Raw genomic sequence first — 27,221 nt, forward strand, 5'->3', positions numbered from 1 at the left:
AATGGATTATATTTAAATTGTTGTGGGGAAACTTTGGCTCCATTAAAAATCAGTCAGCATTCCTTTCTCCTCTATTCATGAAACAATGGATTTTCATCATTACAAAGATGAAGTAAAAAGTGTGAAAAAGATAGACCAAGTGAAAACCATTTTTACAGACAGGTGATATGAGGAAGACACATGCTAGCCATGTAATATTCAGGGCAGATAAAAATTTGTTTTATAAAATATTTTCCAGAAAATATGTCAATTTTTCTTCTAGGGAACTCTTTTATAGGACCCTCAGTTAGAACCTCCAATCCTTAGAAGCAAATGGCTATAAATATTTTCAAAGGTCTCCTTCTACTGATGCAGACATACATTATCTTTTATCAAAGCTCCCATCAGACTTCAAAGCTGTCAAACTCGGTTTGCTGAGACTGGAACTATTTTTATATATAATTCAATATCTATATCCAATTCATCAACTTTAGATTGTAGTATACCCATGTGAATAAAAGTCTGTCTTCAGTCCAACAGCTTGCAATATGTCTGGCAATATGATGTCAAAAATAAGTTACTACAACTTTAGCCACACGCAGAGAAAAATCCTACATTACCATATTTGCAGCACTAGGGTCTAGATGTTCTTGGGAAGTTGCTGTTATGCTTTTTCTTTTCTATCCTTTCAATTCAACATTCAAGCATGTTCTTATGCCTATCTCCACTCAACAAAGACTCCAAACATACTTAAATACTATTAAAGTCCATGGAAAGTTAAGTGCAGGTAGTTAAATGCTAGCAAGGTATGGATTGCTAAATCAGGGATCTAGGTACATGGCAAAAAGCAAATTGCTTGTGTTTTAATTTATTTTTCAAGCACACATTAAAACACTCATGAGGGGAAAAGACCCAAGGTAGTATATTACAACTCTTTTCACAACAAATATATACTTCAACAGGCTTTTTTAGCTCAAATGACTTCTCAGGTTTCTGAAAGAAAGTCAATTCAAAATTTTATATCAATTTCCCAAAGGAAGGGGAAACATCAATGGACATAGTATTGGGTCTCCTGTCTTTATAACAGTGATTCTCAGCTGGAATGCTGTGGCATCCTCGGGCACTGCAATATCCTTTCAGGGATGCCACAGTACTCAACTCCTATGCCAGGAGGTAAGCATTTATTCCTCCTCTCCCCTAGCACCCTGCAATTGTTCCATGGACAAGTGGCATCCACAACTGCTCCTCCAGAGGCTCCAGCTCCTACTACCAATCCCTGCCCCACGGCCACACTGTCCCAGCCACTCCCATGCTTTAAGCAACAAGCTCTACTATGACAAGGTTATACTTTTCAGCACAGCTCGTCACCTTATTCCCAGGTATGGTAGGAGGGGCTACAGTGCCAGGTGGTTTCAGTTGCCAGCATGGAAGTCCCCGAAGGAGGGCTTTTCATCTGTAAAATGGTGATGGTAATAATTCTTTCTTCCATCCTCTGTTTCTCTAGTTTATGGTCTGCTTTTATCAGGACATGGACATGGTTTTTTTTTTCCAGGTACAGCACCTAAAACAGTGTGGTTCTGATCTTCTCTGTAGCTTCACAGTGTTGTAATATGAGTAAATGATAACAAGGAATGACATGGATGGGAAGTGGCAAATTAATGACCTTGCTAAAGATCATTTCAGCAGTGTAGAGAGTGGAAATGTTTGATTGGAGCTGATATAAAAGAGCAGGTAGCATACTGAAGAATTAAAGTGAAAAAAGGGAATTCAGATAGACAGTAAGTGTAGCTGACTTTGTCTTTTCAAGATCAGGGACATGGGAGCATTCTTGTATTGTGACATAAAGGAGCAAGAGAAAAGTATAGTGAAATATGGAGTATCAAAGAGTTACAGTGAAAATTATGAGAACAATGCGGAAAATTGAGAGCTTGGTAGCAGATCACAGGAAGGGCTTGGGACTAAAGATTTTTATAAACTTTTATACAAATTAAAGATGAAGAAAGAAAATAGGGACTGCTGATTTTCCATACCTTTTACCAGCTTCTCTAAAGAGCTTAGGGACAGCTTTTTCTTTTTAACTTGTCTTGTTCAATATTTTATTGGTTTCAAAGATGAACTAGTCTGAGAAAATTGCTAGACAAGTGTACAACTTGATAGAGGGTCCTTTCTAAGTTTGTGTTATGTGATTAACCTTATAGTTCTTAAACTTTTCCAATTTTATCTAAGACACATATGAAAGTGAGGAGTGAAGACACACTACAAAGGAAAATAAGGAATTAGCCATTGATGTACTCCAGAAAGGAATCCTAAATGCTTTCTTATTTATCTTTGTAGTTTTATATTCTATCTGCTTTTTCCATATAGATAGTTTCTATTGAATACACTGTTCATTCTCTTTCCTTTGGGGAATCTCAAATTTCCAGTTCTATGATATTTTTGCTTTAGTTATTATTAAACCTGTATTAATTTACGTAACTGTCCCTTTTGATATCCTCTTATCTTCTATGCCGAATACACCTTTTCTACAGGAAACTTTTAGATTAGTTTCCCTTCTCTTATGCTTTATGAAAGAAAATTCAACCCTGCCTCAATATTGTGGCAGATCCATCTTGTATTGTAACTGCTGGATTTTAATGGGAACCCATTATGTGCATTCCATAACACTGCATTTCTGTTATGAAAAGCTATGCTTTGGATATATACCATAACACGGCAATGTCAGGATCTTTACACTAGTAGAAATAAATTGCTGACTGAAGTATGTTTTTTAATGCATAGGATTTTTATTGTAGACTTATCTGCCAAATTACTATTCTCAATTCTAGTCTTGTTATTAAGAAAATTAGGTCAAATATGAAAATATAGTTTATTCCAGGAGAATTCCCTAGCTAAGAACCATAATGATAATTGAAGAAAAAATGGCAGTCTTGATCTGGATGTAATTATGTCAGCAACAAAAACCTATTTCCTTTACACCAGGGGCCTAATGTGGAGCCATCACATCTGGTTCACAGTGCTCCCCATGGATCTAAAACTTTGGCAGCAGTGGAATAGTGGCCATTAATATAGCCACCCTCCCCATTGTCAAATCTGCAAATCTCATTCCCTTCAGGGCCAGTTGGAGCCAAGCTATGCCCCATTCCCCAGCAAGACTGGGCCATGCCACACCCCTTCCCCTGTGGGACTATGTCGGGGTTGGCAATTATTTTGGGCAGAGGGCTCCTTAATGAGTTTTGGCAAGCCATCAGGGGCTGCATGACAGGCAGCCCAGGGCAGATGAATATTAATTTTCTAAATTTTTAGGAGCCCCACAGGCTGGATAGAATGGCCTGGTGGTCTGCATTCAGCCCCTGGCCACATTTTGTCCACCCCTGGGCTAGGTTGAAACCTGACCATGCTCCCTTCCCCTCCAGAGCTGGGTCATGTCTCCTTTCCTCCAAATGGGGCTATATCATGCTGCTTTCCTCCTGTGGGACTGGGTTGGCTTTACAGGCCCACTCCATGGCGCAGGGGCAAGTTCCTTTCCCTTGCTGGGCTGCATAGAGGCCAGCCTAAACCCCACTCCCCCACCTTTGTGGACCAGGTACTTCTTGCCATGCCTGGCTGGTGCCAGATTGGGAGCACTGGTTAGATCTGCCCTACAAACAGACAGGGCACTGGGCAAAAAGATTGGGCTCCACTGCTCTGTGCTATTAGGCGAGTGTCTATCCCACCTATTAGACCTTTTGTGCTTTACTGTGATTCTAGTCCATGTTTCTTATGTCCTTAAAATCAATTAATGCAGGAAATGGGTAGACTTTTCCCCCTCTTCCTCCTCGCTGTTTTTTTGTGACTCAGTCTTACAGTCTTAAGGGTCAGATGATGGTGGTTATGTCTACCCGAGACACTGACTGTGCAGTAGCCCAATGCAGAAACACAGTAGAATCACGTGGCAACAACTGTGATGCGACGCTGCTGAGCAGTGGTATTAGGGCTACTGCACAATAACATCATGAAAAAGACGTTTGTCAGCCCACTAACTAAGGCTATTGCAAAGTCTTTTAGTATTGGTTTATACAAGTATAAAATGACTGCACAATAATGACTGCAGTCAATGTCTCATGTAAATGTGTCTGGTTTGTTGTAAAAGTAGATGCATTAATGGATTTTCAGGAATTGAATGGGATGGATTAAAGATCTGGCCCTTACCTTGTGGGATTTCTGACATGTAGGTTGGGAAGACAGATCCTGTCTCTTGTGCAGTCCATTTCATCCACCATTCATTGTTGCTGGAGAAAGTCCCTGCCTGCACAGACACCTGACATACAGATTTTGAGGTGGTAGTGGTTTGTGAAACTAAATTGCCTTTCTTCACCTACTGCTAGCACCTTCTAGTGCCTTTTCCTTACTAACACTAGACAGGATCCCTCCCCAGGTTTTACTGTATCTTTCCTCAGGCATAAAAGAAACCAATCCAGCCATGCCAATAACATACTTGATCAGACAGCATTAGTAACTATTAGTATTGTTATGAAACTCCCAATTTCCTTCTACATTACAGGGTGATGTAGTTTGATTGAGAAATGAATGGTAAAACAGTGTTTTTGTTCTTGTGGTGGGCAATGCTGCCTGTGGTGTGTGAGATCTCTCACCAATTTAAGGCTTGGTGCAATATTTGATAATAAGGCCTTATTAAACTGTGGTGAATCATTGGTTTCTTGGGTATTCAAAGTACTCAGTCAGAACTATGACCCCTGGCCCTAGACCCTGAAAAAATTAAATGGCAAAATATATTCAATTTATCCAAAAATCTTCCCATCTGGAAAAGATGGGCCAAAGTAATGAGTACAAAACCAAGCAATGTATTTCAGTGGGCAAGAATTGAGGAACTCATTTACATTTCACTACAGTGCCACAAGTTCATAACCTGATTCCTTCTCACTTCCCTTTTATCTGGTTCTGCCCAGTCAACCTACCCCTATCTATCAACCAACCAAAACAATAATCAAGTCAAAACTATTTAAAATGTTGCTTCCTGGTTGCTTCTTCTCCACCCCTCTCCTTCAAGGGACCAGCATTGCCACTGTTTTTGCAGTTTATCATGGAACAAAGCAAGATTTCCTGTTAGCTTCTTTTCACAAGATATGGTCCTATCTTCCAGGGCAACAGTTCAGATTTTCTGACCCTCTTTTTTGGAGTCACTACTCTCCTCCCTCTCCCTACCCCCCTCCACATCTGTATGCTTCTTTCTGGACATAGAAAGCTAAAACTGTAGATCATTAGACAGGCAGCACTTTTGATTATGGTCCTTGGGCAGCATATGGTGACACCTCCAAGAAGGGGCTGTGGCATGAAGACATAGATTAATAAAGATGTTGACTAGTTTCCTACAGCTTTTATATCCGAAACTGAGACTATCTAACAAACATGGGCACAGCATATGACAGCTTCCCTGGGCTCTGATAGTTTGAAGCTGGGCAGACAACTCTGAAGCTAAAGGAGAATTAGGGAAACAGAAAAAAGCATGAGCAGTTTGTGGGTCCCAAAGAAATATTAAGAGGTCCACACCCTACATTGTAGGATGCAAGAGAAAGAGTCAAGAAGATAAAAAAAGGAAAGCAGAAAAGGGGAATGTAAGATATAGTTTATTGTGACAGAGAGAAAATTATTGAAGTGTGTGAAAAAAAGGTGTAAGAATAGGAATAATAGAAAGGAAGAACAGTATGGTTATCCTCAAATGTTTGGAAACCATTATCTTATCATTTGGGTTTGCCTCAAGGTTTTTGAGCCTTTAGGCTACACACAGGTTTTGTTTTCAAGTTTTAGTTCACGACCATAAATACTAGAAAATAATGCATATGTTTCAATGAAAGCTAAAATTCTTAACTGGTCACATTGATAATGTCATCTCCATGTGCTGGGGATTTCAATAAATTATCAATTATTGTGAGAGTCCTAATAAAATTTCAAGTGTTATCACAATCAAAGAAAGACAAGAGGAAGGGATAAATAAAGATGGGTAAAATAGCACTCCCTCTGCCTCAACTGTTAAAATAAAGTAAATGGACTGCCCATTTTTAACATCCAAAATGGAGACTCCATTTTCACCTAAAAAGCTAGGCTTGAATTTTTGAGCCAAACAAACTTTAAAAAATTATGACTGCAACTCCACATTATTAGACAATAATACCAATAATAAAATCCCAGGGTATAATAATAATAGAGACAATAAAAACAGCCCTTAAGAAAGAAGATAAAATTAGAAAGTGCACAGTCTACAAGGCTGCTATGGTTTTTGGCTTAAATATTTAACATTTTTACACCTAAAACTCACACATCCTCTCGAAGTAGGCTTTCAGAAAAAATAACTGAATGATAGTGCATGGCAGAACAGTGCTATGTATGAAAAATAAAAGTAGTTTGCAACCAGAAATTAATGATGTATCTCCCAGCTCTGTGGAAGCTGTTAGTATCATTCATACCAGATCAAATCTAAGGGAATGACTAGCAGGAGAGGGAGGCTTGGTCCTTGGAAAGGAAAGCCACTAGATAAGAGGAAGGAGATGGGCCAAGAAAGAGGGACCAATAGGAAGAGAAAAAAATGTGAGGAAGAGAGTGGGGCCAAGAGGAGGACAAAAGGAAGAAAAACTTCATAGGAGTATTGCAAACATGGGAAAGATATTGGATTTAGGCTATGTGGTTAGTGCATAAACCCAGGAAATAAGCTGTAAGGTCCCTTCTCAGTCAAGCTTCTGACTGTAAGTGTGAGAAAAGTAGCATCATTTCTAAGTGTTTCCACCTCTGTGAAATGGGTCTGCTGATACTGAAGCTGTGAAATGGGGATGTTGATACTTCCCAAGAAGGTGGAAGCCTCAGAACAACTGTATTAACATTGGTTTGCTGGGACTTTTTGGTAGGAAATGGGGTGAATCACAAAAAAATCTTGGTCCATGTCTTTCGGTGTGACTCAGACACTAGCAGCAGTACAGATGCCTACCAGTCCCTTCTCTTCTTACCTGTCTGGATGCTTCCTCCCCTAAACAAGGCACGAAGCTGTCCCCCCACTGCACCCCAAGAGAAAGACAGGCAGCCCATGTCCCTGTCTCAACCCCCACTCAAATCTCAGCTGCCAATCCCCCATGGGTACCCCTTCTCCTCCTCCAGTGGCAGTGGCATCTTGTCCCCTTTTCCTCTCTGTATCTATGGGTCTCTGCCTATATATTTCAAGCTGCTTATAGGTGAAACACTGCATTCATCCATAGTCAAAAGCACAGTGATGCTTGTCTGCAAATTGCTCTGTGGGGGTCACAATGCTCCTTCCATATCAACTGGAGGGATGGTAGAAAAGGCAAGGGTGGGGGGAAGCATACCAAGAGGCATGGGGTTAAGCTGGCCCCTGATTTTAAAGGCTGCGTGGATCACCCGCTCTAGAGCCCTGCTTCTCTTCCCACTGTGCTCATTGCAGCTGACATGACACTGACAGCAAATCCCCCAACTGAAGCCTGCTAGAGGGACTTGTTTGCTTAATAAATTCCCCTGCAGAACAGCTCCCCAAGGGCGGTGCTGATGTCACATCCGTTGCCCAGGTCTCAGCACCTCTCCCAGCTGCGCTTCCTCTCCTCGGATCCAAACTTTTTGCGGTGGGCTGGCCGGGGGCGGACGAGAAGGGAGGGAGGCAGGCGGGCGGAGAGCGGCTGGAGGCGCTTCAGCACCGCGGACAGCGCCCGCCTCGCCTGCCTGCCTGGTGGTGCTCCCTCCCGCTCCGCCCTAAGGATGCCTGCGGAATGATCGTCCCCCGGGCGGCTGCTGCTGCTGCTGCTGCTGCTGTTGCTGCTACAGTCGCCACCGCCTCCATTCAGGCTCTGGCGGGCGGGCAGAAAGTGCAAGTGCCTAGCGTGGTCTCCGCAGTGCAAAGGGGACAAATGCTCGAAGAGTAGGAGAGAGAAAAGAACCCCGGGATCAGGATGCAGGCACCCTCCAACATCCTCAATCTTCTGCTTCTGTCCTTGCTGGCTGGGTTGGATCCTTCTAAGGTAAGAGATGGTAAAAAAAAATTATTTGGGGGGGAAGTAAGGGGGGAGGCTGCAAATCTTTCCTCCTCCTATGCGTGAATCTCCCTTACCTGGCAGATGACAAGTTTACCTATCCCAGGAATTCCACTGCAAGGTAAAAGAAATACATGCAAAATCCTGTTGTATGCAGCAGGCAATGCGGGTCTCTTGGGCATTTGGCTGTCTGAGCGGAGAGGCTTTTGTGTGTCAGTGTCCTTTTATTGTCCCGATTAACAGCACTGGATAGTTGATCAAAGAGATGCAATGTTGTTGTCTATATTCATTGAGATGTCTGGCTCCATTGTTTAAAGAGGAGAAGCCACTGTGTGTGTGAGAGAGAGAGAGAAAGAGAGAGAGAGAGAATCAGAGGGAGGAAGGGAGGGAAACTGGTCAATAATGCTAACAACGCAGACATACTGCAGTTTGTGTCCAAAACATTTAGGATGCTCATAACACTTGCAGATTCACACACTCACATGCGCGCACACACACACAAACCCTAACTGAAAGGGGTTAAATCCTGCCTGCTATGGTTTGGCTCTTTTTCCTCTCACTACAGAAGTTTCATTTATTACTGACAAATAAAATCAGCAGTAACAGAAGCCTTATATGGCTAAGATTAGTATGGAAACAATTATCTGTTGCACTCTGAAAGCTATTTAATTCTGGCTGAAATAAACCCTATATTACCCAACCACAAGACAAGGGTATATTTATAGTGGTCAATAAATATATCCATTATGAAGTAACATCTAGTCTGTCAGAAGCACCAGTATCAGCAGTCTAAATGTAAATAAATGTATTTAGAATATAAGCTAAAGTATCACAGGCAAGAAACAGTTTGGGTATCTTTCTCTTCCTCTATTAAGTACAATAACTATGCATCTAGCTACCACTGAGTTTCATTGCTTTCAAGTGCTTTCAAGTGGCACAAAACTCAGATCTGGAATGGAATTTATGACTACTTAAAAGTAAACAGTATCATATATTGTGTATCCTGCCTTGTGTAGATAGTTTTAACATCCTTTAACAATACACTGAAAATCAGAGATGCCCAATACTGTTTAATAGCAATGATGAGTTGAAAGAACAAGGCCTACAAATGTGTGTGTTGTACGCCATAAATTTAGAATTTGTTTCATCCAGCTCTTAAAATGTATATGCCATGCAGTCATCAGATTACTTGCAGGCTTTATAAAAAGACAACAAGAACATTTTATAGTGTATGTCAGTCCATTACTACCAGTAATGCACATTGCGTTGCCACCACTTTTATGGTATGTTTATGAAAGTCATTTTGATGATGCATTTTAAGTACTAAGCAATAATATGATACATTTTCAGCATTTGTAAACAGCACTTTTCTTAACAGGTGTCAAAATTGCTCATATGATAACTTATGTTTTCTACAAAGATGGAAACAATATTCCTCTAAAAATGGAAAGATAGAATTTTGAAATGAGTTCAATGGCAAATTGATTTACAACTGCAGATTGTTTTATGGTGGGCTGTTTTGTTTTGTTTTGTTGTGTTTGGGGGGGATAAATTTGTGTTACATTTATTATATAAAACCTATAAGCTCAAATAGGAGTTAAGATGTCATGGCATCAGTTAAATGTGTTAACTACCCAATAAGTTATATTAATATTTTTATTAAAGTATATTGAATAGCCATTACTTTAATCAGTGAAGGCAAATGCACAACAGTGCTACATATATGTTTGGAAGAGCACATTTTCATTACAGTCAATGACTTTCACATATAGGGGGAGGGGCTTGCAGTGCCCTGGGAGCCGCCTCACTCTTGGGATGGGGGGGTCCGGTAGTTGTGATGGTTGGTTACAGGTGCATGGAATGCAGCGGCAAAGCCCCCGAGCTGTACAGGGACTATCAGCATGGGGGGCTACTTCTCAGCATTTGCAAATCCTGCCAGAAACCTGTGGACAAGTATGTTGAGTATGACCCTATTATCATCCTGATTAATGGCATTTTATGCAAAGCACAGGCTTACAGACACATTCTGTTCAATACGAAGATAAATATTCATGGGAAGCTCTGCATATTTTGTTTGCTTTGTGAAGCTTATGTCAGGTGGCTACAGCTACAGGATTCAAGCCAAAACATAGATCCTGATGACTTAATCAGATATGCTAAGGAATAGGACTTTTATAGAATGGTTGGAATAGCTTCTTTAAAGCAAACTTCATTTTTGGTTGGCATTTTTACTGCCCTATGGGTAGCAAGGCCTGAGATGCTGAAAAGAAAGTCTGACTTCATCTTACTTCTGAAAGCCCTGCTATTGTCTAGTTATAGAAACTTCTGCTGATTCCAGCTGTCCAGGGGAACATAACTACACCCCTTCCCTTTGTGTCTCCATCTCATAAACGTATTTGTACTGATATCTAACTCACAAGTAATTAGAGTTACATTGAACTTAAGCCGAAAGTTTGTTTTGTTAGCCATTCTAAGTGGATTGCTTTTTGAAAGTGATGTTGTTTATTTGTTCCAGGAATGGGATTGAATGTTTGAAAAAGCAGCCTAGTATCCACTTGCTAAATCTTCAATTATTTTGAAGGTCTAAATTAAAATCAACATGGTTATCATTCTCAAAGGATTACCTTCCTCTAGGAAACCCAAATCACTGCTTTCATAATGTGATAAAGAAAATTGTTGGGTAACAAACATTTTCATTGCCAAAGGTTGACTGGAAACAGTTCTGGAATTTCTAGTTTTAATTCCTCACACAAATACAGCTTTTGTAGGTCTTGAGCCATAAAAAAAGAAAAGAAAAGAAAAAAACTCAGCTGACTTCCTGCCCCTAGGGCAGGGGACTGGACTTGATGATCTTCCAAGTTCCCTTCCAGCCATAATGTCTATGAAATCTATACATTTTCTTTGTCTATTTTTCTGCCTTTAGTTACACTTAGCTCCATTAATTTATAAGGGATTACCTGGGATAAATTAAGGGAAATTTTCTATCTATTTTTTTACTCACAGAAGAGTAAAACCACTAATGTATTAAATGAACTGAAGCTGGCATGCTTATTTTTGTGATCTCAAAGCAATGCTTCAGATCAAAAAAACAAACATCTCTCTGTCAGAGATATGCCCCAAAATCATAGTAGATGAAGCTCTCCATCATACATGTCTATAGTCATAAAAGCTAGGATGAGCCACTGGAAAGAGATGGCATAAATTAACTTTTCAAAATCTGCTTCTAGCTCTTTTGCTGCTGCATTATACTCTGTAGAGAGTATAAAAATGGCCTTTTATTCTTGACTACATATGACATTTTAGGAGATATTAAAATGTTCACTGTAGTCTATTTTAATTCTGTGAAGGACTCATGGTCTGAAAAACTAAAAAGTCCTTAGGATAATATGAAAATAAGATCACTTTGTCAAATTTTGCTACTTAGAAGAACTGAACTGGGTTTTCATAAGTCTAAAAGTTGTTGGTATGTAGTTCTTTCAGGCCCCTGGTGAAAATATTTCATGGAGTTAGGCATTTGAAATAAATTGTATATTTGAGAGGTGTACATTCCAAATTGTATATTGCAGTTGTACATTGTATCTTCTGCATTCTTATGCATAATTATTTACATTTTAAGACTGCAAATAATCAATTTTAAATTTCTCTAACAAATTCTACATCTGTGAATTGTATATAGTTGTCTTTATTAAAGAACTTCAAGTAAAGACTTAAAGTACTAAGGAAAATAAAATGATACCTGTTTACTTATTTATTTATTTAATTCTAAAGAGAAGTGGATCAATAATTTCCCCACCCTTCAGACTGGTAAGCATACTTTCCACATGAAATCAGCTGGAAGGACTAAGGGAAGGTTAATAGGTGTTTTTGCCCCAGAAGAATTGTTTTGTGCTTATCTTTCTGCTGAGGGGAATACTTGCATTAATAAACAAACGTATCAACATAACCACTCTTATACATACCTGTTTTTTCTCCAAACAAAATGCTTTAAAGGTTTTAAAACAAAATATGTGAACACTGTACATACATATATACTGAATCACCTTCAATTTTGCTATAATAATAATGTGTGTACAGTAATAGTTGTATCAGATAAGTTATTTTAAAACAGCACTTACAAATAAAAAAAGTTTAGCAACAGATAGGTCACTGTTGACTAAAAGGATCATGTACTGGCCTTTTATCTTGACAAGGTTTCTGTGCTCTAACTTTCTAAGTTATCTCCCAATTGTAAAGTGTTTAAGTATCGCCACCTTATGGCAAGATATTTACCTAGAAAAAATGTAGAGTTTAGTCTTAAATTCCTGAAATACTAAAATGTTATTTCACTAAGTTAATTTCTTTTCAACATTGACACATTTTAAGATTTTTTCTAAAACATGACAGGATTTTGATTCAGCATGGAAATTCTAGAACTAATGAAATGCTTTTTCCTTCTATTTAAAATGTAATGCTGATAACAGACTATCCATTTTATTTTTTTAAAGATGTATTCAAATGTCTTGTCTACTAGTTAGACTATAATTATACTCTAATATTTATATAGAAAAATAAAGGGAAATATAAACACTTATAATAATGTTCTTAAGTAAAAAAAAATTTCCAGTACAGTCTCTAGCTATTCACTAAGACAGGATATAGGTGTAGGGTTTGAACTAAGGTGATAAAAGTTTGTTCCGTGTTACACTTAGATCCAATATCTTAAGAGAGAGAACTATTAAACATTTGGAAATTCCTAAAAGTTGCTGCTAGATGGCATCTCTGGGCTACTTTTTTGGAAGTATGGTTTTTGCAATGACCTTCATAGTCTCTGAAGTGGGTGTTGGTTATAAGGATCAGTTTAGGCAGACTATTATTTGATCTCTGTAACCAAATGACCCACTATATAGCATGACGGAGCAAACATTTCAAAGCTGTGCAGTGCTGATCCATTAAGAAAATAAGCATATGAGGTTTAAAGGATTGTTGTATTTCTGTATAGAAAAGATTATTTTTTAAAATCTGGAACTTAAATAAGTCCAGAAGAACTGTGCTCTATTTCTATAAGTTTCATAATAACTTTTGTGTTTCAATTGTGATTGATTTCAATGTCTTGAAATCTGCCAAGAAGAAATATTTCCAAAGGGCATAGAAGAGTATATTCAGGGGATAAGTAAATCATGGTATTGTATAAGTGTGAAGAAAGGGCAAATTATATTTATGAATTATTTTATATAATTTTGGAAGTTGAAGAAATGAAAAGAAATGTAAGAATATTTTTTCATTACACTACGATGCCTATTACGCATCTTTATTTTGACCTAAGGAACTATTATATTTCAAGATAGAAAAATCCATGAAGTTATATTCTGTGTACAGAAAGAGATCACAGAAATAGCAAATAACCTTTTTACCCCCAAAGCATTCCAGGTAAAAAAGACTTATATTGACTTTGCTTCATTAGTATTACAAGTTAATTCATTCTCATTATGAGAGCAGGAATACTATTTATGAACATGGGTTACTTGTCCAGCAATATATTATTTTTACTGGAAATCATGACTCATTGTCCTACAATCTTTGACAAGTTATCATGTGAAATCTCATTATCTACTACGAAATTAAATATAGCCCATTTCTCATAATATCAGTTAGTAGTCAATAGGAAAATCTGACCTTTGTCATCTAGCCTACAAGCAGAAAGCTCAAAAACATTTGTTCCCAATTGTGGCCAGCTACAACTCTATGAACATTCTCCCATTTCTGAGCAAAGTATTTCAGAAACAAATGTAGAGCTGTCTTCTGCCTAAATGCTTGACCTTTTCTCAGTTGGGCTTCATAACAGAATATGAAACAGGGCTAGCATTGGTCACCCTGGGCCACATCCAGATGAGCGTGGACATTTGGTTCCCTGGGGACAAGTAGTAGCAGTGTACCTTGTGCTCCAGCTACTTGTCCCTGGAGAATGCCTGTGCCACATGCACTTTGGCACATGGCAAGTTGCCCCAAGGGTGGTAGGGAGTCTGGGCTAGCACAGTGCTGGTCCCAGCAGCCTTACCTGGGGCCTCCAAGAGCTGCAGCAGTGGTAATCCTGCTGGGCGAAGCCTGACTGGCAGCCACAGCATGGCTCCAGGTGACCCAGCTCTACTCTTCAGCAGTGCACATGGCACATGCATGCAGTGTTTCGGGGGGGGGGGGGGTTCTGCGGGTTTTTTGACCTCTGAATATCCAGGGGTCAAAAAAACCACAGGAAAAAAAACCTGGAGCAGCGCATGCATGGGTAGCATGTCCTTGCAGCACAGAGAGCTCCTAACTATCTGATATGAGACACTACAGACGTGTTTGTGATGTCACATACTGCACAGCCGTTCTTGTCTGGACTTACCCCGGTATCTGTTTACACCACCAAGGGATAGGGCCGAGGCACTGATATATATATACTGTAAGTTATTTTGTCAATGCTGAACAGATCCTCAAACAATACTTGTTGCACTTAGGAACCTCAAAAGGGTGAATGGATATGTACAAAGCTGTTAATATATTTCCTCCCAATCCAACCCTTCCACCACATTTGCAAAATTACCCAGGGATTTCTTCTGTACCCCATTATGTGTAGATAATGTAATACAGTTGGAGAGATTCTGAAACAATATAGGAGTAACCCTGAAGGTTTCTAATGCTTATGGTATTCTCACAGTTCTCATGATTTAAGGTGCATTTTTAACCTGGTGATATCAGGAAAAAAAATGAGATTTTTCAGCCCTAACACATAACAGCCACTGAATGATTGATTATTGACTCCATTGTTGTGTTTCTAAGTCCTAAAACAGATGCCCCCAGCTCATATATCCACCATCTTCATTTTATGTGGTCCAGTTATAAGACAGTTATGGGGCAGGGAAAGTTCAAGGAAATAAGATTAACACTGAGGAAAAAGAAATGTCCAGAAATAGATGCAGAGAATGTTAGGGGAAGGGAACACAGTATCTGGATTTTTTATTGCTTCAACAGATCCCAGTAACATAGGCTTCCTAGGACCCCTCTATACATTACAATTAACTTGTTCATTCTGGCGTAAATGGCAAGAGTACTACACGTTCCTTATTTAAGGTGCCATAACATGTCAAATGAGCCATAAAAATGCTCCTCATATAATGTAGAACATATTTACAGCTGGCTCATATGGCACCTTAAATTTAATGTTTGGCCAGGGCTGACAATCAAGTGACTGTCACCTCTGACCTCATGTCTCACACTTTACCAGGGCTGGTTTGAAATCCCAGTGCTGTCTTAGGGCTGGAGCTGACAATCACCTGATTATAGGTCCCAGAACCACACTTGCAAGTGAAGGGGGATGCTGGGTTTACAGTGCATATGTAGCATGGCAGGAGGCACAATTGTTGGAACTGGAGATCAGATCCCCAAGTGCCATTAAATGAACATGTACCAACGACTTTAAAACAGCATCCAACTACAGCTCTAAAGATGATCTGTGCTCTGTAGATGCAGAAAAACTAAGCCATATTTATTAATATAATTAGAACTTCCCAGCATGACAGTCATACCAAAATACCTTAAAAAGTCCCATCTCTTTCAGAACACTGCAATCTATACAGTGTGGTAGGTTTATCAGTATAGTGTTATGGAATGTAATTGGATCCCCATTTGAATTCAAGGTCTTAGCCATCATTTTATAGCCTGCAGAGGATGGGACTGTGTCTACACATTAATTTAGGCATGCCTAAATTTAATGCATATTAGCTAATATGCATTAAAGTGATTTAGACTCATGTCTACACATGCACGTGCTAAAGCACATTAACACTGTGTGAGCAGACTGGTGTAGGACTAACTAAAATTTGTTCCAAGTCTGTCCAGACACAACCTCGATGTGCCTTAACGTGTCTACATGTGCATTCATGTTCTTTAGCTATTCACACCTAAATTTGATACTTGCTTTTGCAGGTATCAAATTTAGGCATGAATAGCCTAAAGTCAACTTTTCTTAAGGTGCATTAAGTGTGTGCACATGTAGACACGTGCCCTTAATATGCCTTAAATAGGGCTAAAGCACCTAAAATCATCACATGTAGATGCTCCCTGTATCAACAAAATGACATTCTATCATAACAGCTTGAATCATCAGTCTTTTTGAGAAGTGGTAGTAAAACCCATATGAGTAGGGACAAGGGTTTTGTTGTAACTGCATCTACCTGCTACTAAATGTGAGAGGGAATATTCTGTAGTGAGTATAAAAGTTGTAGCCTTCCTAGAGTAATAAAGTGTTACAGCATTTATAATAGGATGCTTATAGCTACTATAATTTATGACCAAACTATGTTGATAACAATCTCAGTACTCTACTGAAGAGAGAAAAGCACCAAAGGAGACAACTAAAAATGTCACTAGCCTGTTTAATTTTTGTAAGACATTCACTTTATGCCGTATGGTATAAGCAGCTAGAGGGAGACTAAATCTATTGAATGCATACTGTATCTATAAATCAGATGTGTTTCTAAAATAAGGATGATTTTTTTTAAATGTATGTGTATATACATATTTTTAACTAAAAAGTTCAATGTGCTGACTAGGCAAAGTACAGACCTGATTGTCACACTTAATATGAAGTTGAGACCATAATAATACACACTTGAATTTATAGACTAATATTGTTTTAAATTGTATTCAAATAGAATGTGCAAACAAAAGCATGTTAAAAAGAAGTTTAAAGTATTTACACATTTACTTTAAAGTATTTACATATTTAGATACATTGTGATAGGTGATGATCTTTAGGTGATAATCTGTCCTATATCCTGCAGGGTTGATAGGCTGTTTTAATGTACTAGCACAGCAGAATAAACTACTCCTTGTTGAATCCTATTTCATTTCATTCAAGCCTCTTTTCACAGGGATGACCTTTCCCAAGTACAAAAGTTCCTATACAATGATAGCCACAAATCAAATATGTCTGTCTACAATGATTCCATTACAAACTCACTTTATTTCCATTGGGAAAGAATCTGCATTAGTACAGAGAGACTCCTCAATGACTTCTGTAGTGTACAGCAGCAGTGTTCAGATGTATACCTTGAGCACTGATAATTATTTTTGGTAAACCTGCTAAACAGCATATGATAAACAACTTAACCAATGTATGCTGGCAACAGCTGCGTAACTTTACTATGTTAAAACTGCAGGAAAAAAGAATACTTTACATAGAAACTGCATAGATACTGCATACCTTCCTCCTTTCAGTGTTCATTTTTCCTGACAGCTGATAATTAAAGTTGAACATAAAGACTATAATACTTATATTTACACTGCCCTGGAATAAACAGAAGACAATCTACAAAGAATGATGAAGGTAACCCAGAAAATATAGCTGGATGATAAACACTAATAAAAAGATGGGCTCTGCCATAATTAAATTGTTCAGAACCATGTTTTAGAAATTTACAAAAATGCATTATTTTCATCATTGGATGAAAATAATATGAACTGTTTAGCTGATGGACTCCAGTCCTGCTGACTGTAGCCTTATCATCTGCATCCTAAAAATCTGAGCAGGTGTGTTGTCTTTGAAATGGATATGGCAACTTTGTACATTTTAGAAACATTTTATTTCTACTGGCAAATAGTTTTCAGATGTTGATGATGACAAGGATGTGGTCATAAGGACATGGATGTGCTTGGTGCAGGGGGCTGGACCCAACGATCTTCCAAGGTCTCTTCCAGCCTTACAATCTATGAATCTATGAATAACTGTGGAGACAACAGAGTGTAGCCACTAAAAAAAGAAAGGGTTTGAGATATTCTTGGCTTTTGAAGGTTTCACTACTACAGCAAGATGGTACCTGAGAAAAAGATTGGAGACAGTGGTTGGCTAGATTGTCATTGTCTAACATACAAAAACATACTTTTCATGCGTCAGGGAACAGTTTGCTGTAAGCATGATTTGTAGAATATGCAACCGACCTCTTGTTGATACCACAGGCTACTCTAAAAGACAGTGGTTTATTTTTCCTTTTATGTCTATCTAGTGTGACATCTATCTGCTCAATCATGCATTTGTATGGGGGAACAAACTGTATTATGGTTTTGTATTATTTGCTGAACGTGTTGTTATACAGTACTGCATTTTTCATTTGTATTAGCAAATTGAAATCGTCAGGTAAACTACTGTAAGTGGGTCACTCACAGAGCTTCCTTATCAAAGCCAGATAGCTCTGGGCATAGGGTTTCCAGTCAATTTATTTCACATATGGAAATCTTGTCCTCAAAATGAACAAAACACACACTAAAACAAGCATGTGTGCAAACAGCAAACAAACAAATAAAACCAAAACCTGTTGTCTTCCTTTAGATGTTGAGAAAAGCAACCTAGGCTCTGTGCTTCTCCCTCAGAACAAGAGTCTCCTCTCTTCTTTCCCCTTGCACTCTGTGCCTGGAGCTTCTAATCCTCTTTGTGGCTCCATCCTGATTTATTAATTATCATCTCAGCCTTCTGGCCAGGCAGAATATTATCTGCTGTCTACCTGCAGCTTGGGTTACAGCTGAACACCTTTTTACAGTTGCATATATTTATGTTCCGGTCCTTAAATGTTTTCAGGATAGTTCTTGCCGCAGAATTGTGTGGTCTAATTAGACAATAACTGCTGCAAGGTGAATTTTATCATCTGTTTTCATAATTGAGAGACTAAGCATTTTGGTATACTATAATCCAGTTTTAGGCTGTGTTTTTGTGGAGTATGGAGAGAGAAAATTTTCCAGGTTTATGGTTTAAACCGGACTAGATTAGATCATCCAAAGAGTGCATGCTTAAAATTTAGAATTAGGGAGACAACTAAAACCCACTGAGTGGCAACTGAAACCATTGTGTAAAAATGTTTACTCTTATTAGTTCATCCCACTCCTTCTTCTCCCTCCCAGTTGGGTACGAGCTATTTTTTCCAATTGGATTGTGAGCATCTGAGATGATGCTATAGATCAGGGACATTCCACTGGCAGCCTGGAGCTGTCTATCATATGGGCCCCTGCAGCCTTCTCTCTCACTGCTGCACAGCAGGGGAGGGCCCAGAGGACTGGGGCTATGTGCTACTGGTGCTGAATGTGTGGCAGGATGCAGATCCAGGGGCCTGCCCCTGAAACATATGACCTGCGTGGCATGTGGCCTGAGGACTGCACACTGACCTCACATGTGGCCCCCAGCCACACAAAAGTTAGACAGCCCTGCAATGGAGTGATTTTTTTTATTGCTTATAGTATGGAAAATGAAATTACAGACTTCTCTGCAGTGTCCCATTCACTCCATTCCTAATCAGTTTTTGGTTTTCCTAAGCTTGGATTTAATGTCAATGGAGATGACATTTTTGTGATATGGTTACTTGTTCACTGGAAACATGACCAAAACAATTTAAACTATTTCACATGTCACTAAACAGTCGTAAGATGTTAACTTTCAATAACTGTGAAAAGTAGGCTGTGTTAGAACTGGTATCCTAAGATGAGAAAGTTAATATTTCATTACCTCTGATTGCCTCTGTGTGATTGTACTTTCATTCTGTATTCATAAGAAAGGAAAGATACTGTAAATACATTCACTTACAAAATGTCTATTAACATTTGGTAAAGGATTTATTCTATAAGAAACAAAAAAAAGTCTTAATGTTTTTCCCCTATTTGATGTTTTTGTCAAAAAGTAGCCATGTAGTAATTCATAGCCACTTCAGGTAGCCCCAGTTGTATTATGTTTGCTTCTTTGTTATCTTTAGAAATATTGATAACTGAGAACAAAAGCATCAGCCTAATATATTGGCATTGATTCATATGGTTCATTGTAAATCTGAATTCAGAATTCATCTTCAGTATGCCTTCTTTTCACTTGAAAAAAAAGATTTTTGAATGAGTGAAAGAAGTTCTTCATAAATATGCTTTCTTTTCCAAAAGCTAGATAGATACACATTTCTTTGGGCAGTGGTAAATGGAAGCTCCAATTTCATTGGGGCAGAGAAAGAGAAGGATTGTCAGTGACTTGAGCACTGAGCAAAGTGGATTTAAGCAAATTCCACAAATAAAGAACCACATCCATCCCTGTGGTTTCTGGGAGTAATGCTATTTGCACTCATTATCGAGCTGCAAAATTAACTGTATCGAACTGGTGGAAAAGAAAAAGAGCTATCCCACAAGACAGTAGGTTTCAATGTTCCTTTATAACCTGCCAGTAGCAATTTTGCAAATGACTGTTCTTTATGTGAGAGTCAAGGATTTCACTGGGTGATATCATTGGCTTTTATTGGAGCAACTGCATAGCTGGGATAGAGTTAGACAAGCTTTTGAATTCAGTGCATTCTTCTATTCTTTATGAGACTGATGTGCTTATTACATTTTGCCAGATATATTCATGGATAAACTTTTCACAAAGCATCCAGGTGACGCTTTCATTCAGGAAAGCACTTCAGAATGTACTTCAACCCTCTATATACATGATTATTTCTAAATGGGGATTAAATGTGTGTTTAAACACTGTGATAAATGAGAGTGGTTTTGAGAATGGGCCTCAAAATCTGATGAAAACAGAATTTTATCACAAAAACTGACTGTTCGTATTGAGCAGTCTAACTTTAGGGGGTCATTGTACTTATGACAGACTTTCACTTCTGCTTTTTTATTTTCTTTATTTATTTGAATATAGGAGTTGACTTATGCTTTCCTTATAATAAGTAGAAAAAGAATTAATTTGATACGGAGATAGATCGTTTTTGTTTATTACTAGAATGATTTCTGCTTTTTATGTTGTTTCTGTTTCAGTTTCCAGTTATTCTTTTGGGAATCGTCCCTTATTCTTTTCTTCTTATTCTAGTCCTTTCTTGCAGATGCTGGTGAACTTGCTATCTTATAACAAAATGCATTTTTGTACATTTCTGTTCAAAATATTGATTTGGGGCTTTTCTGTTAAAATCAGCCTAGAAGTGGACAAGCCCTACATTTAACAAAGCATGGGATAATCATGCATGGAATAATCAGTGACTAAGCAGTATTGTAAAAGAGGAATACCGAGAAACTTCATTGGAGTTGCATTCTGTTGTATTAATCTTCAGTTAATGTTTTCGGCTCTGGCTGCTTGTTACTCTCAAGCCAACAGAATCAATCCTATTTCCACTATGTTCACTTCTGAGGTCCTTAGTGGTGAAAGCATGCCTATTATTTGTAGCTTGTAGTTAACTGGAAGCCTATTATTTTCTAATTACCTGGTGATAACTCAATATTAAGCTGTTCACTGAGAACTACTGTCTACCACATCATCTGAAAGAAGTCGACTGTAATTCCTTAAATTTAAGGTTTCCATTCCTGCACCACTGAAACCTCATGACTCACTCATTCCCTGGTGTAGCTCTTTAAGTCAGGCTTTTCTAAAGTTATTTTGATAGAAAAACCTAGAGAGAAAGAGTCTTTGTATGCTTCTTATAATGTTCATGAATTGAAGTTTTGGTGAGAAGCACCCAGAATTATTGCTGCTTGGGAATTTGTTTTTATTCCCACGAAGGTTGTGTTTTTTCCTTCAAAACTTTGGTTTCATTCTGATTTCCTGCATTTTTTTTAAGTTTTCCACTAGCTCTATTTAAATGTCTACTTAATATGGAGTTTGCTGCTTGCTGCCGATTACTACACAAGAAAATTCCAGATTAGGTTTGCATACCTGTTTCTGCACATGTTTATTGATTTTTATTCATTGTTTAGCATTTCTGCCCACTCTTTAAAAAAAGATTCCAATTTTATAGGAACTAACTACATGCTAAGTTAAGCATTTGCTTAAAAACCTTGCTGAAGCAGGACACAATAGTAAACCTGATCTTCCTTCTGTTTTTGAAGCAACTTACAATGTTCCTAAACCTGTGAGATGCAAGAATGAAGAAAAAAATTAAGAATTACAAAAGGGAATGGTTTTACAAACAATACCTCTACTATCTACTTTACTTACTTAGCTTAGTTGCAGAAGCTTATGCTTTCAACCCTCTATATTTTTATCATCACATCAGCCTAACATTTACTTAAATATATGTTTCAGTTTGCATTATGCTCAAGATTGTTATGTTTTTTCTTCACTGAACTGCATTTCCTACATCTTTCAATATTTTAATCTTTTTTGTATTATAATCTCTAATAGTCTTGGGGGGTCCCCAAACCACAGCCATTCCAAATATATTTTATTAAAAACCTTGTTTATGCTATTGGTTTCAATACAATATTCACTTTATTCTTGTGGTTCTCCATTTTCTTAGACTCAAGGCACCCCCCCACTAAACATTAGGAAACCTTTGGAAAATGTGCTCACTCATTCTTGCAACTCTTTTGTTGTAAAGAACTCAAAAAGAACTCAACAAGTCAGAATGGTTGAGACTGAATTATATGAAGGTGTTTGCACACAACAGTGTTAATAGCGTGTGATACCCTGCAGCACTCTCAAAAGGAACTCACAGCTACAGCACCTTGGTTAAGAATCACAGCTTTATTTGGTCTAAGTAGAATTCCTTGTCCATTAGCTGTTGTTATTTTTTGTGCAACAAATAGTGTTTATCAATCATTCCACAAACACAAAATTATATTTGACATGTGGGGGAAGGACCATGACTATCTGATGGAGAAATACAAAATGAAATCTGAAGTTGGATGCCCAGCAAATATACATCAATACTCTTTGTCATGCCACATGAAAGGAAAATCAGTAATGTGACAAAAGGTGTGAGAACATGAGATGTGTAAAAAACCTTTGACTAAGGCCTTGTGAACACAAACAAGGGTGCCTACAGACATTCAGGGCTCCACTTTAGCTCAAGGCACATCACATAAAGTGACATGAGCTGGAGCCTCCCCAACCCAACAGACATTCAGGTGCTAGATCGGGGCAGTGGGGCTGGAGCCTGTCTTCACTGGCCCTGGCCAGCAGGTAGGGGTGCTCCATCATCCTCTGAGGAGGCTGCTGAACCACCCTCTCCCCAGCGCTGCCCCTCACTAGCTTCGCAGCTGTCAGTGGGGGAGGGAGAGTCAGGGGGAGCAGCATCACAGAGCTGCCAGCTGCTCTTGAATGGCCAGAGCTCATGGGGATATGGGGTGGAACAGAGCCCTCTAACCTTGCAGGCCCCCCAGCTATCCTGTCAGAGGTACTAGGGGGAGCCAGGCCCATGAGGTGAGGGGGCTCCATTCCACCCTGCCATCTCCCCCTCCCTCCCAGATCTGGCCATTCAACAGCAGCCAGCAGCTCCATGTTGCTGCGGTCAAGAGGCCAGGTTGGGGTTTGGGAAAAGGAGTCCCCCACACCTCACAGGCCCCCAGAGCTACCCCAAATGCGGTACTGGGGGAGCCAGGCTGGCCCCATGAGGTGAGGCCCCACACCCATGTGAAAAATTAACCCTGGAGGGAATATAAGTTCCCTAAGGTGCTGTGCTTTAGAGCACCTTAATCTAATACTTCATTTGATCAAGATTAATTTTTGCATGGTTAGCCATTTTAAAAGTGCTCTTCAGCCATGCACATGTTAAATCATAGATGTAGAGTGCTTTCAAGGACCCAGTCAAGCAAAAAAATGTCACTTGCTTAAGTGCCCCAAGTTACCACAGTTGAAAGAATCTGGGACTGTTTGACACCTCATTTGTGGAACCATAAAATGTAAAATGGTGGTATAAAGGCTGAGCCAATATACATCAGTACCCTTTGTCATGCCACATGAAAGGAAAATCAGTGGTGTGACAAAAGCTTGTAATAGAGTGTGTCACTTTATTTAAGAACGTTTCTCCACCCAGTCATACCTGGGACATGGGTCTGACTGAGTAAAAAAAGTGGGGCTTTTCCCTGCCCAGCCAGACTCATTCCTCTGCAATTATAAGGGAGTAGCTTTGGCTGGGTGGGGAAAAGCAGGGAGATTGCATTGCCTCTTGGCCTAGACCATCAACATCAGAACAAGGGGCAACATGTGATTCACCCAGTTAAGCAGATAAAGTGTGCCACAGCACCACTGATCTACTTCATTAGGTGATGTCTATTTCTAGCTTTTTGGTCTGTTATATTTGGAACTCAGTTAGCTGCTAGCACTTAGAAGCATGGGAATTCCACCAGCAGCAGTCCTATATCTCCTAACTCCTGATTCAGTTATCAGATGCAAGTATGGAAGGAGAGACAAGTAATTCACAGACTAATTCCAAACAGGATCCTTACGGGCCAAAAAGTACTACATGGACAGTCACTAGGTAAAATATAGACAGTGAAGGGCATCTTACGTAGCTTAGGCCAGATGAGGGCAGTTCTCATGACAGACTCTAAGGGTGCTGCCAAAAGTGCAGTTCCAGCTGTAACTCATGGAGCTTTATATGAAGCGCCATGAGTTACAGAGACCCTCCTGACTTAACAGATGTTCACAGTTGGCTAGGGATGGGGAGAGGGGGGAATCAAGCTCCACTTTGGAGCAGATCCAGGAGGAACTTCCTGTTTTCAGCCTCTCCCCCCTACCTCCACATCCCCCTCTCCCAGCTCCAGCGCTGGCTGCAGAATGAGAGGGGGACAAGGGAGCTCTCCTCCCTTCTCCTCCCATCCTGCAGCACCAGGGGCAGGGCTACACTACATCAGCCCAGCCCCAATTGCACACCGGGAGAGAGAGAAGTTTATGAAAGGATTTTGTTTTGGAGTGTCTTCATCTGAACCTTCATTACATGAGGGTTAATTTATTGCATGATTGGGTACTTTTAAAGCGCTCTGCAACCATGTACTTCTGTCAGGGTATGGCTGTAGAGCACTTTCAAGGAGCCGATTGCACAATAAATGTCACTGCTGTCAGTGCCCTACCTGTCAACATACACAAAAAAGGCAGAATAAAAAGGCACCTTATACACTAATTAAAATTAAAATGTATGAGCTGGAGCTCATTTCATTAGATACTCATTAACAACTAAGCAACATACCAGCTAATGCAAAAATAGCTTCTGACTACTGATTAGTCCTGTTTTCTTGATCCAGCCATAGTCCATTTTCATATTTACCATTCCATGCACATGTTACTGTGCAGAATTAGTTTTCCTTGGGTTATTCTCATGGTGAAGTTGGGAAATAAAACAAGAAAAATACCAGCCACTAATGTGGTCCATTTCCCTTTAATTTAAACAGCTTCTACCAGGAGTGGTATTTTAAGCACTGCATCTTCTTGACATCCAAAGTGTAAGATGGGCAACAATAGCTTTAACTGTAAAATAAGCTATATGTATTTGAGTGTGAGTGTTTACTAGCTTCTATTTGTGTTCCTTACAGTTCCTCCTGTAATAAAAACAAATGCATTTGATTCATGAAAAAAATAATTGTATATCTACAAGAAAAATATTTTTCTGTGCTGTGGGAGTCTCTGATATTGTCTGCTCTGATATTTCTTTCAAATATGTATTAAACATTATAGAACAACATGTCCAAAATAAATATTGAGAAGTTTACAAAATTATGGTCTAAGTCATTTTCTGGATTTTCTACATGTCTGCACATTGCAATGTTGTCATGAATAATAGCTGACAACTGAGACTGTGAAGATGTAATTTTATTATTTGTTTCATTATCTTTTTCTTGAAGAGCAGATATTGACTTTCCACATCAGAAATTTTTATCCTAACGCTATTAAGAGATGAATTTCTATTTCCTAAAATTGTCTTCATCTTATTAAGGGCTATAATTATACGTTCTCACGGTGAAGTGGCTAAAGTTCCAGAAATCTTGAGATTTAGTCAGTCGAACGCTATCATACTTGACTGAAAAAGTGAGTTAGCTGTTAAGATGTTTCCTATTACAAGGTTTTTCATAGGACCATAAGTGCTATATCAGATTTTATAATGAGCCACCTACTTTAGAATCCAGTCTTCAACAGTGGCCATTAGTGATATAAAAGACTGGATTTTTTTTAAATCTTACTAAGACTTACTGATATCTGGTGGCAATAAGTTTCACAGGTTATATGCTGGAAAGCAGCTATTAACCATTATTGATTTTAATTTTTTGTCCTAGAATTTCATATGATACCATTATGTTCTTATATTATATATGAGGATCACCAGAAATACCCAGTTCACCCTCTCTAAATCATTTCTTTTTAAACTCCCTTTATGATGCCAGTTCTCTGCCTTCTCATAAAATTAAATGGTTGCAATTTTTCTTTCAGTTCCTGTATCAAGAAGTCTCCCAGTTTTCTAAAACTTGTTGTTGATCACCTCTCAGTCCTATCTACATCTGCTCAATCTTTTTTGAGATAGACCAGAAATGAGAAAAACTGGAGATATAATATTAATTAATATGCTGTCAAGTTTTACACCTTTGGATCTGAAGTGAAAGCAAAACTTCGGAAAAATAAGTAACAATGCAATTCAGACAACATCTATACGTTAGCATCCCTAAAAGTAGGTGAGGTCTTGATAGTACCTTTGGGCATACTTCTACTTTAAAACCCAGCAGGCCCGGAACTACGTCAGGCACTTGAAAAACAGACTTGCAACACATTTTAAGTAAGAGCTTCACAAGCCTTGTCATGACTGACCAGTTCCTCTTGGCAATGTGTATAGGATGGACCCATAGTTCTACTTATTCTCTGCCTGTATTCAGGTATTCAGGTATACCTTCAATACATCTTAGAGGCATCTCCAACTTCAGAGAATGCTGCTAACATGTTCTAGGGTGTACTTGGTAGCCGTGTTGGTCTAAAACAAGAAGACTTACAACAAAACTAGAACACTTGGTTCCAGAATGATACTTTTTATTAGATCAATTGTCTAATAAAAATGATACCTTTTATTAGACCAACTGTCTAATAAAAGTTATCATTTTGAAACCAAGAGTTCTAGTTTTTTCGTATGTCTTCTTGTCTCAGACCAACGTAGCCACCAAGTACACCCCCAAACATGGACAATGCTGAATTTTAGCCGATTTTGGATTTTAAACTTCATTGCAGAACAACAAGAACAGTTGGTCTAATAAAAGGCATCATTTTGGAACCAAGAGTTCTAGTTTTTTATATGTTAACATGTTCTAGCATTTCTCTGACCCCCCAAAATGTACAGTGGCATAAAGCTTGCCTGGGATATGGCTGTGTATATGTATGAACACAGAAAAGGAGATATTATGTGCTGACATTCTTTCAGGCATTAATGGTTTGCTCTTTGAAGCCTTCCAATTCCATTCTAATGCCTTCACCGGAGCCTGATTTTGTTTCTGCCTGTGGCA

The 27,221-nt window shown here is 38.8% G+C and overlaps 1 protein-coding gene and 1 pseudogene across 1 annotated transcript in view; both read left to right on the forward strand.

Annotated features, from left to right (window-relative positions):
- Window positions 1–7,609: 7,609 nt before the first annotated feature.
- OLFM3 (olfactomedin 3) overlaps window positions 7,610–27,221 on the forward strand; it is a 147,814-nt gene continuing 128,202 nt past the window's right edge. Inside the window, exon 1 of the mRNA XM_090048910.1 lies at window positions 7,610–7,991. Coding sequence (XP_089905036.1) covers window positions 7,923–7,991 — 69 coding nt within the window. The 5' untranslated portion in view covers window positions 7,610–7,922. The remainder of the gene's footprint in view (window positions 7,992–27,221) is intronic.
- Window positions 9,838–10,530, forward strand: LOC149864217 (protein ARV1 pseudogene; annotated as a pseudogene).

Source organism: Crocodylus siamensis, chromosome 5 (assembly GCF_052110815.1).
Source record: "Crocodylus siamensis isolate JL-2025a chromosome 5, ASM5211081v1, whole genome shotgun sequence".
Classification (NCBI taxonomy): Eukaryota; Metazoa; Chordata; order Crocodylia; family Crocodylidae; genus Crocodylus; species Crocodylus siamensis.